At 52.4% G+C, this 13,335-nt stretch overlaps 1 protein-coding gene across 5 annotated transcripts in view; it reads left to right on the top strand.

Moving 5' to 3' along the window:
* The window catches only part of ASTN1 (astrotactin 1), a 56,366-nt gene that overhangs the window by 28,484 nt on the left and 14,547 nt on the right, over positions 1-13,335 (top strand). For all 5 annotated transcript variants that reach the window (XR_003992606.1, XM_030494587.1, XM_030494586.1 and 2 more), the window contains exons 8-15: positions 34-118; positions 7,865-7,939; positions 8,433-8,570; positions 8,960-9,110; positions 9,834-10,000; positions 10,197-10,391; positions 10,718-10,845; positions 13,126-13,230. Coding sequence is in view for 4 of the 5 variants with exons in the window: in XM_030494587.1 (XP_030350447.1) it covers positions 34-118; positions 7,865-7,939; positions 8,433-8,570; positions 8,960-9,110; positions 9,834-10,000; positions 10,197-10,391; positions 10,718-10,845; positions 13,126-13,230 (1,044 nt within the window). In the remaining variant the exon portion in view is untranslated. The remainder of the gene's footprint in view (positions 1-33; positions 119-7,864; positions 7,940-8,432; positions 8,571-8,959; positions 9,111-9,833; positions 10,001-10,196; positions 10,392-10,717; positions 10,846-13,125; positions 13,231-13,335) is intronic.

The raw sequence follows: 13,335 nt of genomic DNA, 5'->3' as shown, positions 1-13,335 counted from the left end.
CCATGTCCCTCATGTCCCCCCCTTTCTCCATAGGTGAGTGTCTCTGCTACGAAGGTTACATGAAGGACCCCGTGCATAAACACCTCTGCATCAGGAATGAGTGGGGAACAAACCAGGGGTAAGTGTGCCTGCCACAGCATGCCCATGCTTGGACCATCCACGCATGAGCTGCTGGGCTTCAAGAGCAGCATAGTAAGCATGTGGCAAATGCTCTTGAGTGAAAGAGACGTCTTGGTGAATCGTCAGATCAGTGCATGGCTGCGGTCTGCAGGAAGCAAGGACTTCTAGTCTTTCAAGTAATCAGAGATGATGTAGAAGAGGCTATTGCTAGGTTTCAGAGTAAACACCCCCTAGAGAAGATCAAGGCTGCTCCTCTTCCCTTTGCTGGCACTCTCTTTGGCATCTTGCATTTTGTGGGGTTTCAGTTTGGGTGTATGAGGTGTCAGAGGGGGGCTGAGGTTGGGCTGTGGGCCCCATTGGAGAAAGGAGGCTGTGGGTTGGGGATGCCCTGTTGAAAACTGGGCAAATCACATGCTTCAATGCCATGGCCTGAGGGAACAGAGCAGTCACTGCTCCACAGCTTTATACCTCTGAAAGTGCAGAAGAATTTCTTCTGATGTTTCAGCAGCAATTTGGTGGGGGATCCCAAACATTCCCATCATCTGTGACCCTCAGGGCATGCTTCAGATGGTGCTTAACACTCGTGAGTCTCTGATGTGCAGATGGAGACTTCCAGGAATGGCTGGAGGTAGTGTCCAGAAAGCCAAGACACCCCCAAAATCAGAGGTCTGATGTGCAGATGGAGACTTCCAGGAACGGCTGGAGGTAGTGTGCAGAAAGCCAAGACACCCCCAAAATCAGAGGTCCCATGTGCATTGGCACCTTCAACCCTCTTTTTCCTCCCCTCATCTTGCTGTGCTGCAGCTGGATTTGTGGCGGCCCTGCATGTGGCAGGATGCCCTCTCTGAAGTCATTAGTCTTCACAGCAGGGAGAGAAAAATCATCAAAGGCTGGGGTTGGCGGCACCCCTGCTGTGCTGCTGTGCTGGAGGATGGCATCCGCGGGGGGCTGCCCGTGCTGGCTGGCCCTGCCTGCATCCCTGTGCACTGGGGCCCGGGGAGAGCACCACTGCTCTGTATCCATTTTAAAAGCAATTTAGCAATTGAACCCAGTGCGGAGCACCAGCCAGCCGCAGGACGCAAGGGCCACTGTCATTGTGAGTTCTCTTAGCCAGGCTGGGGCAGGGTGATCCTCATGACACAGGTAGCCCCATGCTGGGGATGTGCTGAGTGGTATGGTCAGGGTTCCCAAACCACTGTGAGGTACTACAGTTGGGAAAATACAGTCAGAAATACAGCTTCCTGCCCTGCTCATCCCCAGGAGACAGGTGTCCAACAGGGATGTCCTCAGCGACCCTGTGCCCATCTAGTAAGAGTGATGGTGGCTGGAGCATGTGAGGGTCTATTCCCCCTGCCACGGACTTGCCCATTTTGGGATGTGTTTGGTTTAGGAATGGGTTAGAAAGAGCCCACAGCCACCCACAACCATACATGACTTCGATGCCAGCCCTTGCCTCAATCGGAATTACCAGCAGTGTGCTGAACCCACCACCCTGCAAAAAGCAATAAAGCAATTGACTTTGTTGAGGCAGGTAGTAAGAATGGATAAACACTGTGAACAAGCATTTGCTTCCTTCCCCTCTGCTTTTCCTTTGCTCCTGGGTGTGTGACTGCAGCTTCACACTTTTCCTCCCATGCAGATTGCTCTTCTCTAGCTTCTTCCTGATCTAGCTGCTCTGTCTGCTAAAGGGAGAGTAGAGAAAAAGCTGCTTTCAGGTGTATTGGAGAAAAAATATAGATGGTAACACGCAGGAGAAAAGCTAAGGGCAGGAAGGACAAATTCATTCCTGAAGCCCTCTGGACCTGTTCGCAGATCTGGACCCAGCTGTAGTCTCAGCAATGCCAACCTGAAAGATGCTCAGGACCCACTCTGTTCCTCCGGGGGATTTGGGGCCACTTTTCAGATACAGCTCCATCCTGATGTCCCCAGTGGGAGCCTTCTCCATGTCCATGCTTGAGTTTCTGCCTTGCCTTCTGCAGCTGTGTTCCTGCTCGGCTAGAATACATGTTGCCTTGGATCTCTTCTTATATACCAAAGTTGGCTATGACAGTTTGGATGCAGCATTTCCAACATACTTTTCTGTTTGGGTCAGAGAAACCTAGCAGATCTCTTTTTCCTCAAAGGTACAACACAGCCCTAGACCGTGATGGGGCTGCTGAAGTCATCCTGCCCTTCTCTGGGCTCTCGAGAAGGCTCCGATGCTGCAGTGTCAGGTTTTTTTCCATGCCATCCTATGAGAGCTCCTCAGTCAAGCTGTTTGAAGCCAGGGTAATTTTGTGTTTCTTCCTTGAACTTGACAGAATTTTGTTTCAGAAAATGGTAGCAGCTGAAACCACACTTAACCGTCCCTGACTGCAGCTTCCACTATTTATAGGGGCTCTTGAAAGTGTGTCCACCCTAAGCATCATGATGCCGAGGCCAGCTTGGTGTTTAATGAGGGTTTTTTCCTGCACTGCAATCTGTTCCTGATGTCCAAGTGCTGTTTGGTGCAGCTCTGCCTGCAAGGGCTTTTGATGGTGGAGGTAACTTCTACTTGTCCCTGTGAATCCCCGGCCTCCATGGCATCATGTCTATAATGAACTCTCTTTGGTCCAGCAGAACCATCTTGTCAGAGCTCGTTTAACTGAATAACTTGTAACTTTAACCTGATATTTATGTTTTTTGGGGGTGGAAGTCGAGCTACCAGGCCATGCTGTCTTTTGTTGCACTCCAGCTCACTCCAAACTTTACCCTAAAAAGGTTGTCCACAGACTCACCTGAAAGAGATGTCTTCAAATCCTCTAATCTCTTCCCCCATCCCAAGGCAAGATCAACTGCGCCTGAATTGTTTCTGACCATTGTTTCTGCAATATGCTCCTAACTCCTCCAATATTGGAGTGATGTGCTGCAGCTGTGGGTAGCACAAGCCAGGCAGCAAGTCAGTCCCTGGAGAAGCCACATGGCTCTTAGCAAAGGGGAAGTCAGCAAAGCAGGCACAGTGGGCTCTGCCAAATCCCTCAGTGTGTGCTTGGGAGCAACATGGTCTGGCTATGACCGCTTTTGCTTTCCTAGGGTGGCATTTTTATCTGAAAACTCATTCCAACCCTTTTCTTTAGATAGGTTTGCCGTTGGTTTGTGTTTATTTACAGTGATTACGGGTTGACTTGGAGTCTGTTCACTCAGCAGCATCTAATTTTGCTCATGAAGGTGAGCTCCTGTTTGAACTTTATTGGTGATGGCAGCAAGGCTTTGTGTGTTGTGTGTATTTTGGGTACCATGCTGAGATCCATGCCTCTGTGGTACATCTTTTACCCAACACATCCGGTCCCTAAATCCTCATCAGTTTTTAAAAAAATAAGGCGTTTTTGATCATGGGTAGCAGATACATTTGATCAGCTGCTTTTTTTGTGCTTCTCTTCATCTGTTTTAAACAAACCTGGCTGTTGCTGTTTGTGTGTTCACAGTCCGTCTTCCTACTTTGATATGCATTGTTAATTAGCTGCTTTTCAGTTCTTACACTAACATTTCCCAAGCAGGATGCCGTTTCCAGCAATCCAACCAATCCTGGCTCGTCTTTGCTCATCAAACCAAATTCCTGCGGTTACTTTGTGGTATGACTTGACCAGAAGTCAAATCAGCTCATTCTGCCTTTAGTTAATAAACTGTTACCTGCCCTCATTTGTACTTCTTCATCTCAGCCCTTAGATCAATCGTATGATGGCCCATGGCTTTCCCATCCCCATGTGCTGTTCTTGCCTGGATGCCCTTTTCAGACACCCGATGAGATTTAAGATGGTCTGCATTTAAGAGGTCTTTATCAACATGCCCTTTCAACTTGTAGTGGGCTTTACCCCAGCATGGAGAGTGTTTAGGTCAATTTAAGGCAATTTAGTGAACACGTTTGGCTGGCTACTCTCTTCCTCTTCTAGCAGCTGGCAAGTGGTGTCCACCCCAGCCTTCCTCCCATGCAGACAAGTTACCCCTTTCTCCACCCTGCAGCCTTGCAGCCATTTTTCCCCACACAGGACCTGAATTAGCATGACAGCCTGTGCCCTGTGCACCTACCTTCCCTCCCCATGGTGCCTCTTCTCTTCTGCATGCAGTTATCCCCCTCCCCGGCTGTGCACCTGCTCCTCCTGTCCCATGCCCATGAACCACCCGCTCCCCACCCCGCAGAGGAGCCAGGGAAGCGCCGAAGTGACAAGGAAAGCACTTTCTCTGCATAAAGTCTTTTTTTTCCCATTATTCTCATTTTTCCCACCCCTTTTTTTCTGCTTTTTTCCCTCTGCCTCTCTCCATCCCCTGCTGTGTGCCTTGGCTTTGCGAGCTTGAAGGACATCCAGATAAAAAGCTTCTCTTTCTTTCAGATCCTTTCACCACACCACCCATCCGCCTCCTCCTCCCACCCCATTCTCCTTGCAGATTTACGGGCAGCCCAGGGAGAAAGTGCCAGCATTAGCATTTTTAATAAAGAGCTGCTTGGAAGGGATGGCAGGGGGTGGGGAGGTGGGAAGGGGAGAGGCACTGGCAGCTGAAGCCTGAGCAAAGCTGTTGCAAAGAAAAGCAAAGTCAGAGAGGAGCAGGGATGGGCATCACCAGTGGGAGAAGTCAGCAGCTCGGTGCTATCTGCTGTCTTCTTGTCCCCTATCAAGGTAGTGTTGGCTCTTCATGGGTCCCCACTTTGATCATCGTGGGGAGTGAGTCCTGGGGCCACAGGAGGGGTGCCAGTGCTGCAGGGATGCTTCTTGTCCTTTCACCCTGGGCTTGAACCCACTGAGCTGCCAGTGAAGGGATGTGGTGAGCGTCATTATGTGCACCACTTCCTGCCAGCATACACTTGGAGCTGGTGTTTTGATGCCATGATGGGGTTTGGCACAGCCATCCTCATCCTGCTTGCTTTGTGGAAACCCCCAGGAGCACAGGGAGTCGGGGAACCAGACATGAAGTCACATATTTCAGTGCAGTAACAGCCAACAACCTTCTCCTCCTCTGGTATTTCAGCCACGCTCACATGTGGCGATTTCTCAGGGTCTTCTGCAAAGACCCTGTCCTGCAGCCACTCTGACCTCCCTGCCAGCTCCCCTGAAACCAGCTGCTTCAGGTTAGCTCAGTGTGGTCACATCCTGCAGGCAGTGGGCTTTCATTCCTCATCCCATCCCTGTTATTTAGAGCTTTGCAGGGAGCAAAGAGAGGCAGGAGCACAGTTCTCGATGCTGGAAGTCAGTCTTGCCTCATCCTCTTCGGGCTGCAATTCGAACAGGGTCTTGTTGAGGTGGGCAGGAGCATCACCAGCAGCACCAGGTTTGGTGGTATTTTAGGAGCTTCCACTCAAGCCCAAATCTGGAGCAAAGCATAGCTGATGGTCCAGCTGGAAAAATCAGAGGCCTGAAGATTATCCCGGGGATGCACCGGTAGCCCTTTGGCCATGGGAACTAGCTGACTGAGTGTGGGGAGTTTGTTCTTTCTCAGCTGCCCTGGTGATTCCCTGTTTTGTTGTTTCAGATGCCTACCTGAGCGCCAAGGCTTGCAGGGAGCTGAGAGCTGTAATTTCTGGCCCATTTAATCCAACCTGACCAGGCACAGAGCTGCTTCTGATGAGTCCTGCTTTCCTTTGAGCTGTGAGGGCCATGCAACCAAAATACCTGCCAAAAGCAACAAAAACCAGAGCAGTGATGTGCCTTCAGTGATCACAAAACACAGGGAGCGAGTCAGCTGTTTGAGCACACGTGTGTGCACGAGAGAGGAAGGAGGGGGTGAGAGAGTGACAGGGGCACAGGGGACAAAAGGCAGTGATGGAGAACGTGAGGTGTCCCTGGAGGACGAGATCTCGCCCCATCCTCTGAAGCAGGAGGCACGAGTCAGCAAGGGAGTGTGGGTGGCAGTGTCAGTGCTGAGCTCCTGGAGAGCTTCCTCAGAGACGAGGATAGACGAGTGCCTCTTCTTGAGATGGAGGTCTTGCATGGAGACCATTTCCGGGCTTACCCTCAAGAAGGTACCATGTCCTTGCAGGCTCAGTGGTGCCTACAGCAATGATTGTCCCTTGCCATGTAGGCGCATAGTTAGAGGCTGAACATTCCTTTTAATGGGCCTTTTTTGACCGCAAGTAGAGGCAAAGTTTGGAAGGCTGGGAAGCTGCCACATGGTCTCTTGCTGCAGCATGGAAACCTATTCTCCAGCTCAAACCCATCATTACATGAATTTTAGCCACAGATGGAAATTGCACCCTGGGTGGATGCAAGACGGCCTGGGCACTGATTTCCATCTCCCAGGCAGGTCCAAGCCCACCTACTGTGTGTCCCAGATGTATTGGTGTCCCATCCATGGGCTGCCAGATGTGCCACCCGGCAGAAGTCTGGCAGCCACCACGCCTCTGCAGTGCCTGCCCGGTGTTGAGCTCTGCTGCAAGCCAAGAGCAGCTCTTCATAACTGCTTTTCCACCCAAGTCAATGTGGAACAATACCTTGCCTCTGCTTTTGTTCCTTGCCCGGCGTGCTCCTAAGAAGCAAGAATAAAACCCATCTGCGGGAGCACTGGAAGGCGGAGGCGTGTGGCATTCAAGGTGTCGTCGAGACGCAAGGAGCACATCACTTTCTGGCTGAAGCTGACCTCATTCAGGGCAATCGGATCTGCGGGCTGAATGTAATCCCCCGCTCCCAGCCTCCCGGACGGGAAAATGGCATTGTACCCTAGCAAGGAAATGAGACGGTGCACTGTAATCCTGCAATCAGGATTTTTATTATTTTTTTTTTTGTCCTTGCTGAAATAACTTCAGATTAGAAATTAAAGTGCTTGTGCAGAAGAGCTGTAATTGCCTCTGGAGAAAATCCTCAGGCTTGTCAGCGGCACCTGATACTCTCGCCCTGAATTTTAACAGCAGTGATGCAACGGGATGGAAAATCTTTCCCTCACCAGATCTGAGCTCTTGCAAAGAGAGTTTGGAGCTTTAGCTTTTGGGAGCAGCATTTGTGTTGTCTGATTCAAAACCCACTGCAGTTGGGTCCCTGTGCCTCCCCTTGCTATGCCTTGTCAGCCTTGCTCTGCAAGTGATGCTCTGCCAGTGGGGCTGTGCTTCTGCGGATGCAGATCACAAGGTGGTGTGGTCGTGGGTATCCCACCAAAAGGCACCAGCCACTGAATCATGATTGCACATTACCCTGTACTACCTAGGGCAGCAGGGATGGAGGAGATGGGGCTATCCTCCTTGGCTCCAAGCTTCCGGCTTGTCTTCCAGACCCGTTTTCAAAGTCCCACAGGGGCTGAGGCTTCCTCAGTTCCCCTCCTGAAACAGTGAAATCCAAGGGGAATAAGGCAGGTGGTGAAGCTGTGGCCCCAGACCTCACAGATGCTCCCTTGCAAAAGCCTCACAGAGAGAGAGAGTTCAGCTGTGTTTTAGTTCCTTTTGCAATTCAATGGCTGTGACACCAATCCCTAAACGAGGGCTGGGCAGGTGGTACCTGAGCATGCAGAAGTGTAATGCTTATGGATGCGGGGGCAACTGGAGTGCACTGTATCCCAAAATAAAGAGTGTGGTACACCACCGACCCGTTGGCAGATTGGGGCTGGGGTTAGGATCCGGTGTTGTAGGAATCCCAGAATTAACATCTTGGAGGTGGGGCTATTTTATCACCTTGTCCTGGCTTGGTTTGAGCCATCTCATCTCAGGACCCCTCTGCACATGAGCTAGGAGTTGAGCAGGGGAAGTGTTTTGGGCTGCGAGTGGCAGCAGGGGCGATGCCAGTGTGATGCTCCTGGGTTTTTCTTCTAGGCCTTGGCCATACACCATCTTCCAGCGTGGCTTTGACTTGGTGCTGGGTGAGCAGCCATCCGACAAGATTTTTAGGTAAGCGGTAAAGGCAACGTGGTCAGAACATTTTGGGGCTCAAAGATATGACTGAGGGCATACAAGCAGGCTGGTACTCCAGCTGGTAGGGCTGTGCACAGCTGTCCTGTGCCACCTCCTGGGGACATGCAAGCATGGCTGGGAAGGTCCTATTATGGCTGCCATGTGGGATGCTGGATGCACAGCAGCCAGTTCCTCTTCTCCATTCCTAATGAGAAGGAGGTTTAGGCTCTGAAGGAGGACTTCTAGCAAAAAGGGAAGTGCTTTTTTTTTTTTTTTTTTTAATTACCTGAGTTAGATGTGCTTTTGAGGGGTCATTTGGGTGCATTCAGAGGAGCCACACCCCTGTGTGTTTGACACAGCCCATCTGTCTTTGCTTGGGCTGACATTCCTGTAGGGCAGGGTGGAGCTTCCAGGACTTGCATTTGGGTAGAGGCAGCCCTCTGGGCTTGGCGTTTCACTCCATGCCAGCCTTTACTGCTTTCCCTGTCAGGTTCACCTACACCCTGGGGGAAGGCATGTGGCTGCCCCTGAGCAAGAGCTTTGTCATCCCACCAGCTGAGCTGGCCATCAACCCCTCCGCCAAGTGCAAGACTGACATGACGGTGATGGAGGACGCAGTGGAGGTCAGGTAGGTGCAATGGTGGAGAGATGGTGTCTAATTAGGATGCATTTCAAGCAAATAAACTGGCGGTGTGTCCTCTGAGTGAGAGGAGCAACCCAAAGCACGTGGGGGTTGATGAGAGCTGGGATCCCCGCCCCACATTTTGCAGGTGCAGATTAGTACATCCTTTAACCTGCCCCATTTAGTGCCTGCAAAGCTGAGCCTTCAGAGGTAGCTCTCATTATCTCAGTAGCTCCTGCCTCCCTCTAAAAGCTTGGCTGCTGTTCTGTTCGCTCTCAGCTCGAGAGGGACCTGAGCTCCGGAAAAACCCATGTGGCAGCCGCGGTTGTGCATGCTTTCGCAACATCTCGTTGGAGCAGTGACACTCCCCCTCCTCCTCCTCCTCCTCCTCACAGGGAAGAGCTGATGACCTCCTCCTCCTTCGACAGCCTGGAGGTCCTCCTTGACTCCTTTGGCCCCGTCCGTGACTGCTCCCGGGACAATGGGGGTTGCAGCAAGAACTTCCGCTGCATCTCAGATCGCAAGCTGGACTCGACAGGCTGTGTGGTGAGTGGTCCCCTGGGGACCTGCAGATCCCCTTTGGTGTGAACACGGAGGGGAGGGTGGAAAGGGAAGGGCTGCATCCTTCCTCCGTTCCCATTGCTTCAGGATGGGTATTTTGGGGTTTTGCAGCAGGAAGAGATGTTTTTGGGCTGGCATCTCCTCCATCCCTGACCTTGCTGCACACGTGCATGAAGGAGTGGGAGCTCATCTGCTTGCTGGCTCTCTGGGAGGTCACACATCACTCACACATGTCCCCTGTCCCCAGAGCAGCACAGCTGCTTTGCTCTGCAGGGAAAGTGTGTGCCCCAAAATGGAAGGGTTTGTGGGGCTGGGGAATCCTGCTGTGATGCCACCAGAGCTGGACATTGAGGGGGAGGCTGAGAGTGGGGCAGAGGGTGGGCTTGGAAAGGGCAGCATTGCTTTGGTGTTCACTAGAGATGGGTGCTAGTAAGCAGGGTTGATGCCAGCACGTTACTTTGGTATGGAGCAGCTTGGGTGGCTCCCACTCCAGTGTCTGCACTCCCCAGGGCTGCAAAGAAGCTTCAGTGCAGGAGGAATATCTGCAGTGGTGGGCAGTGTTGCAGCCACCCGTTCTGCAGCCCCTGAGCACCTCTCGGGCTGCAATTTCCAATGGAGAGCAGTGCTGGAGCCCTCCCCTCTGCCTCAGCCGCTGGGCCAGACTTCTTGCTCAGAGGCTTCACCTCTCGCTTCCCCCATCCCTGCCAGTGCCCAACGGGACTGAGCCCCATGAAGGATGGCACAGGCTGCTATGACCGTCACGTTGGCGTGGACTGCTCAGATGGCTTCAACGGGGGCTGTGAGCAGCTGTGCCTGCAGCAGATGGTCCCCCTGCCTGATGACCCCCTGCTCTACAACATCCTCATGTTCTGCGGGTGAGTGACCCATCACCGCCCCAGCCATGGGGACACTCCTGAGGTGCTGCTATACCTTGATGCTGCCACCCAGAGCTCGTAGGGTTGAGAGGGAGGGTCTCCTCTGTTCCAGATGTCCCTGCTGCGGTGGCCTGGTGGCCTCAGTCCCCACCGGTGGGGACTGCAGCTGATGGTGGACCCCATGCTGGCTTTTCAGGTGCATTGAGGACTACAAGCTGGGCACAGATGGAAGGTCATGCCAGCTCATCTCGGAGTCGTGCCCCGAGGTGGGGGACTGCGGTGAGCCCCGCGAGCTGCCCATGAACCAGACGCTATTCGGGGAGATCTTCTATGGCTACAACAACCACTCCAAGGAGGTGGCTCCAGGACAGGTGCTCAAAGGGACATTCAGGTGAGCTGGGGACGTGGGGAGGTGACCCCAGCAGGGTCAGACCTCACCATCCTTTCCATGAAGAAGGCATGGGAAGCAGCGTGGGGCTGGACCTTAGCAGACTGCCTGGTCCATCTGTGTCTGGCCAAGCTTTGCAGGAGATAGAGGGGCTGGTGGGCAGGGCACATCTGAAGCTTTCCATCAGAGTAGACATCTTTGTAACCTGTGTCCAAAGGAAAGGCTCGGTGCTGGGTGGCTTTATGGGATTGGTCACTGGCTGGTGGGGATGATCCCAGGCAGTTCCCCTGTTTTCCAGCCCTGTCCTCCTCTCTGCAATTAACTTCCAGGCAGAACAACTTTGCCCGTGGCCTGGAGCAGCAGCTGCCAGATGGGCTGGTGGTGGCCACAGTGCCTCTGGAGAACCAGTGCCAAGAGGAGCTCTCTGACCCCACGCCCGACCCTGAGTTCCTCACTGGTGAGTGTGTCTGGCTGGACCTATGCCTCTCCCAGCAGGGCAGCAGCTGGTGTGGATGACTTCAGCACCTAACCCTCTCAGGGATATATCTACCGTGGGATATATCTAGTCTGGCTTTAGCATCCCATGCTTACCTGCAGCAGCAGCAGTGGTAAGAGGAAAGCATTAAAAATGAAGGAGAGGAAGAGGCTGCAAATTCATGGTGTGGTGTAAAAGCTCAAGTGTCCATTGGATATTTGCCGTATTTGCAAAAAAGGTTTTTGGTTTTTTTTTTTTTAATTCAAGGCAAACAAGTTTTCCAAATATCTTTCCAAAGGTATTTCCAAATCAGGAACCCTTTGCCAGTGTAATGAAGAATTCAAAACCTGCCACAACCAAACCAGAATGTTTTGGTTTGTCCTGCCAGAGCACTGTGGGCCATGAGCAACAGGAATATCATGGATTTGTACACAACCTTAAAGGAATTACCCTTCTTCCACCAAGTTGCCAGCACCTCTGATTAGCCTTTGTTTCCTTGGCGTTTCTTGCCGTTGGCTGAAATGGCCAAGGACACTGGGCAGCTACTAAAAGAGAGATGTGGACAGTAAGGTTATTTTGGAAGGTGTCTGCAGGGTGGTCTCATACAAGACCTTGTGAATTCACTTCATTTGACAGAGGTTCTAGGAGGGATTTGGGGAGCAGGGCCCAATGGGTGCTGGTTGCCCCGACAGGGAGCATGGCAATGTAGGGTGCAGGCAGATGCAGGCAAGGAGGAGGGTGCCAGTGGGTCCCAGCAGGGCTGAGATGCCCCAAGAGAGCTGTGTCCGGTGGGTCACTCCTGCAGCCATGGGGATACTCAGTCCTGCCTGGAAGTGCTGGAGGACACCTGCCTCCCGATTGGGCTCTTCTGCCTTTGACATGATTATACGGTTTTAAGGAAGGCACTACCACTGCAGCCTCAGCATCACAGCAGGGTTGTGGGACTGGGACTCCTCTGGCAATTATGTCAAGGAGGCAAAAGCCAGTAAATTATCCGATTAATTTCCCACTGCTCTGCTGGCTCTTTGTGGCTGATTTAAAAAAAAGAAAAAAAGAAAAAAAGGGAAAATTAGTAAAATCTTCTCTGCTTGTCAGCGAGCAGGTCTGAATATTGCTGTGAATACACAAGAGGCAGAGCTGCTGAGTAAGGAAGGGCTGGTTTTGCATAAAGACTTTGCAGGGAAAAACAAGGCTTTGAAGCTCTGTTGGTAGCAGCCAGCACCGAAGGGAGAGGCACTAGAAGGCAAAAGATCTTATCCTCCTTACTCTCTGCCTTCATTTGTTGTTATGGAGTGGGGGATGCCCGTTATCCTCCTGAACTCCTACTGTGAGGCTGTTTAGCAGCAGAGTTTGCTGCTTTGCTATCGAGTGGAGGCGAGCCGTGATGGCTGTACAGCAGTGAAGCTGCGAGGGAGGAGGTGGCTGTGTCCAAGCATCCTGCTTAGCACACAAGGGATGTTCCGGTCACCAAAATCAGAGCCATGAGCACTCTTGAATTTGATTTCTGGGACTTTGGCCAAGGCTCGGTGGCCTCTGTTCCTCTGATCATGGAAGCTGAGCTGCTGTGTGCCTTGGCTTGTTCCCTGGGCAGTGGCTGCCCAGCCCTAGTCTCCATGAATTTCTGGCTCCCATAACGCATAGTTAAATGACTGGAGAATGGGATGTCTTTGCCTCAAGAAGGAGAAACTCCAGGACCTGCTCAGCCCCAACGTTGCCATAATGTCCTGAGGGAGCATGAGCATTGGCAGGTGTGCAATTTTCCCTGTATGTGTGTCTCCCGTTCGGCTCGGTCCTGGACAAAGGGGACCTACGGCCTCTTGGTTGGCCGCACTTGGGCACACATGGCGTGACGGTGACTGTTCCTAGGCCTGCAGACAGCTCATTAAAAAGGGTAACTCTCATTAGTGAAATAATTAGCACACCTGGGCATGACTTGGGAGCGGATGCTGGAAAGGAACTGGCAGGGGATACAGGAGGAGGCCCATTATCTTCCAACACAGAGCCCCGGATCACAGGATGAAATGAGCCCACGTGCTTTCCTTCAAAGCCATGGTTTTAATTGCCAGGGAGCAGCTGACCTTCTGCTCTGAATGCCTCACCATGTCCCCAGGGGGATGTGGTGTGTGTGCAGTCCTTTTGCCCAGCTTCTTTCCACCCTGCTGGCTGCCATTGCCCCAGGCATGGCACAAGGGGCTGCAGCCATCCCCATAGTAAGTCATCCCTGGGCAGTGGCTCTGAGCCCCTGTTTCTTTTCTCTGGCAGGGATGGTGAACTTCAGTGAGGTGTCTGGGTACCCCCTCTTGCAGCACTGGAAGGTGCAGTCTGTCATGTACCATGTCCGGCTCAACCAGATGACCATCTCCCAGTGTAAGTGTATGGGGCCAGGGGGAAGAAGGGAAGAAGGGGTGGCGAGTCTTCTTCTGGCAGGTGGCGGGCCCTATTGCAAGTGTGCAGGGAAGTGGCAATGGCTTG

This window comes from Strigops habroptila, chromosome 8 (assembly GCF_004027225.2).
Source record: "Strigops habroptila isolate Jane chromosome 8, bStrHab1.2.pri, whole genome shotgun sequence".
Taxonomy (NCBI): domain Eukaryota; kingdom Metazoa; phylum Chordata; class Aves; order Psittaciformes; family Psittacidae; genus Strigops; species Strigops habroptila.
This window is presented reverse-complemented; position numbering and strand designations above follow the sequence as displayed.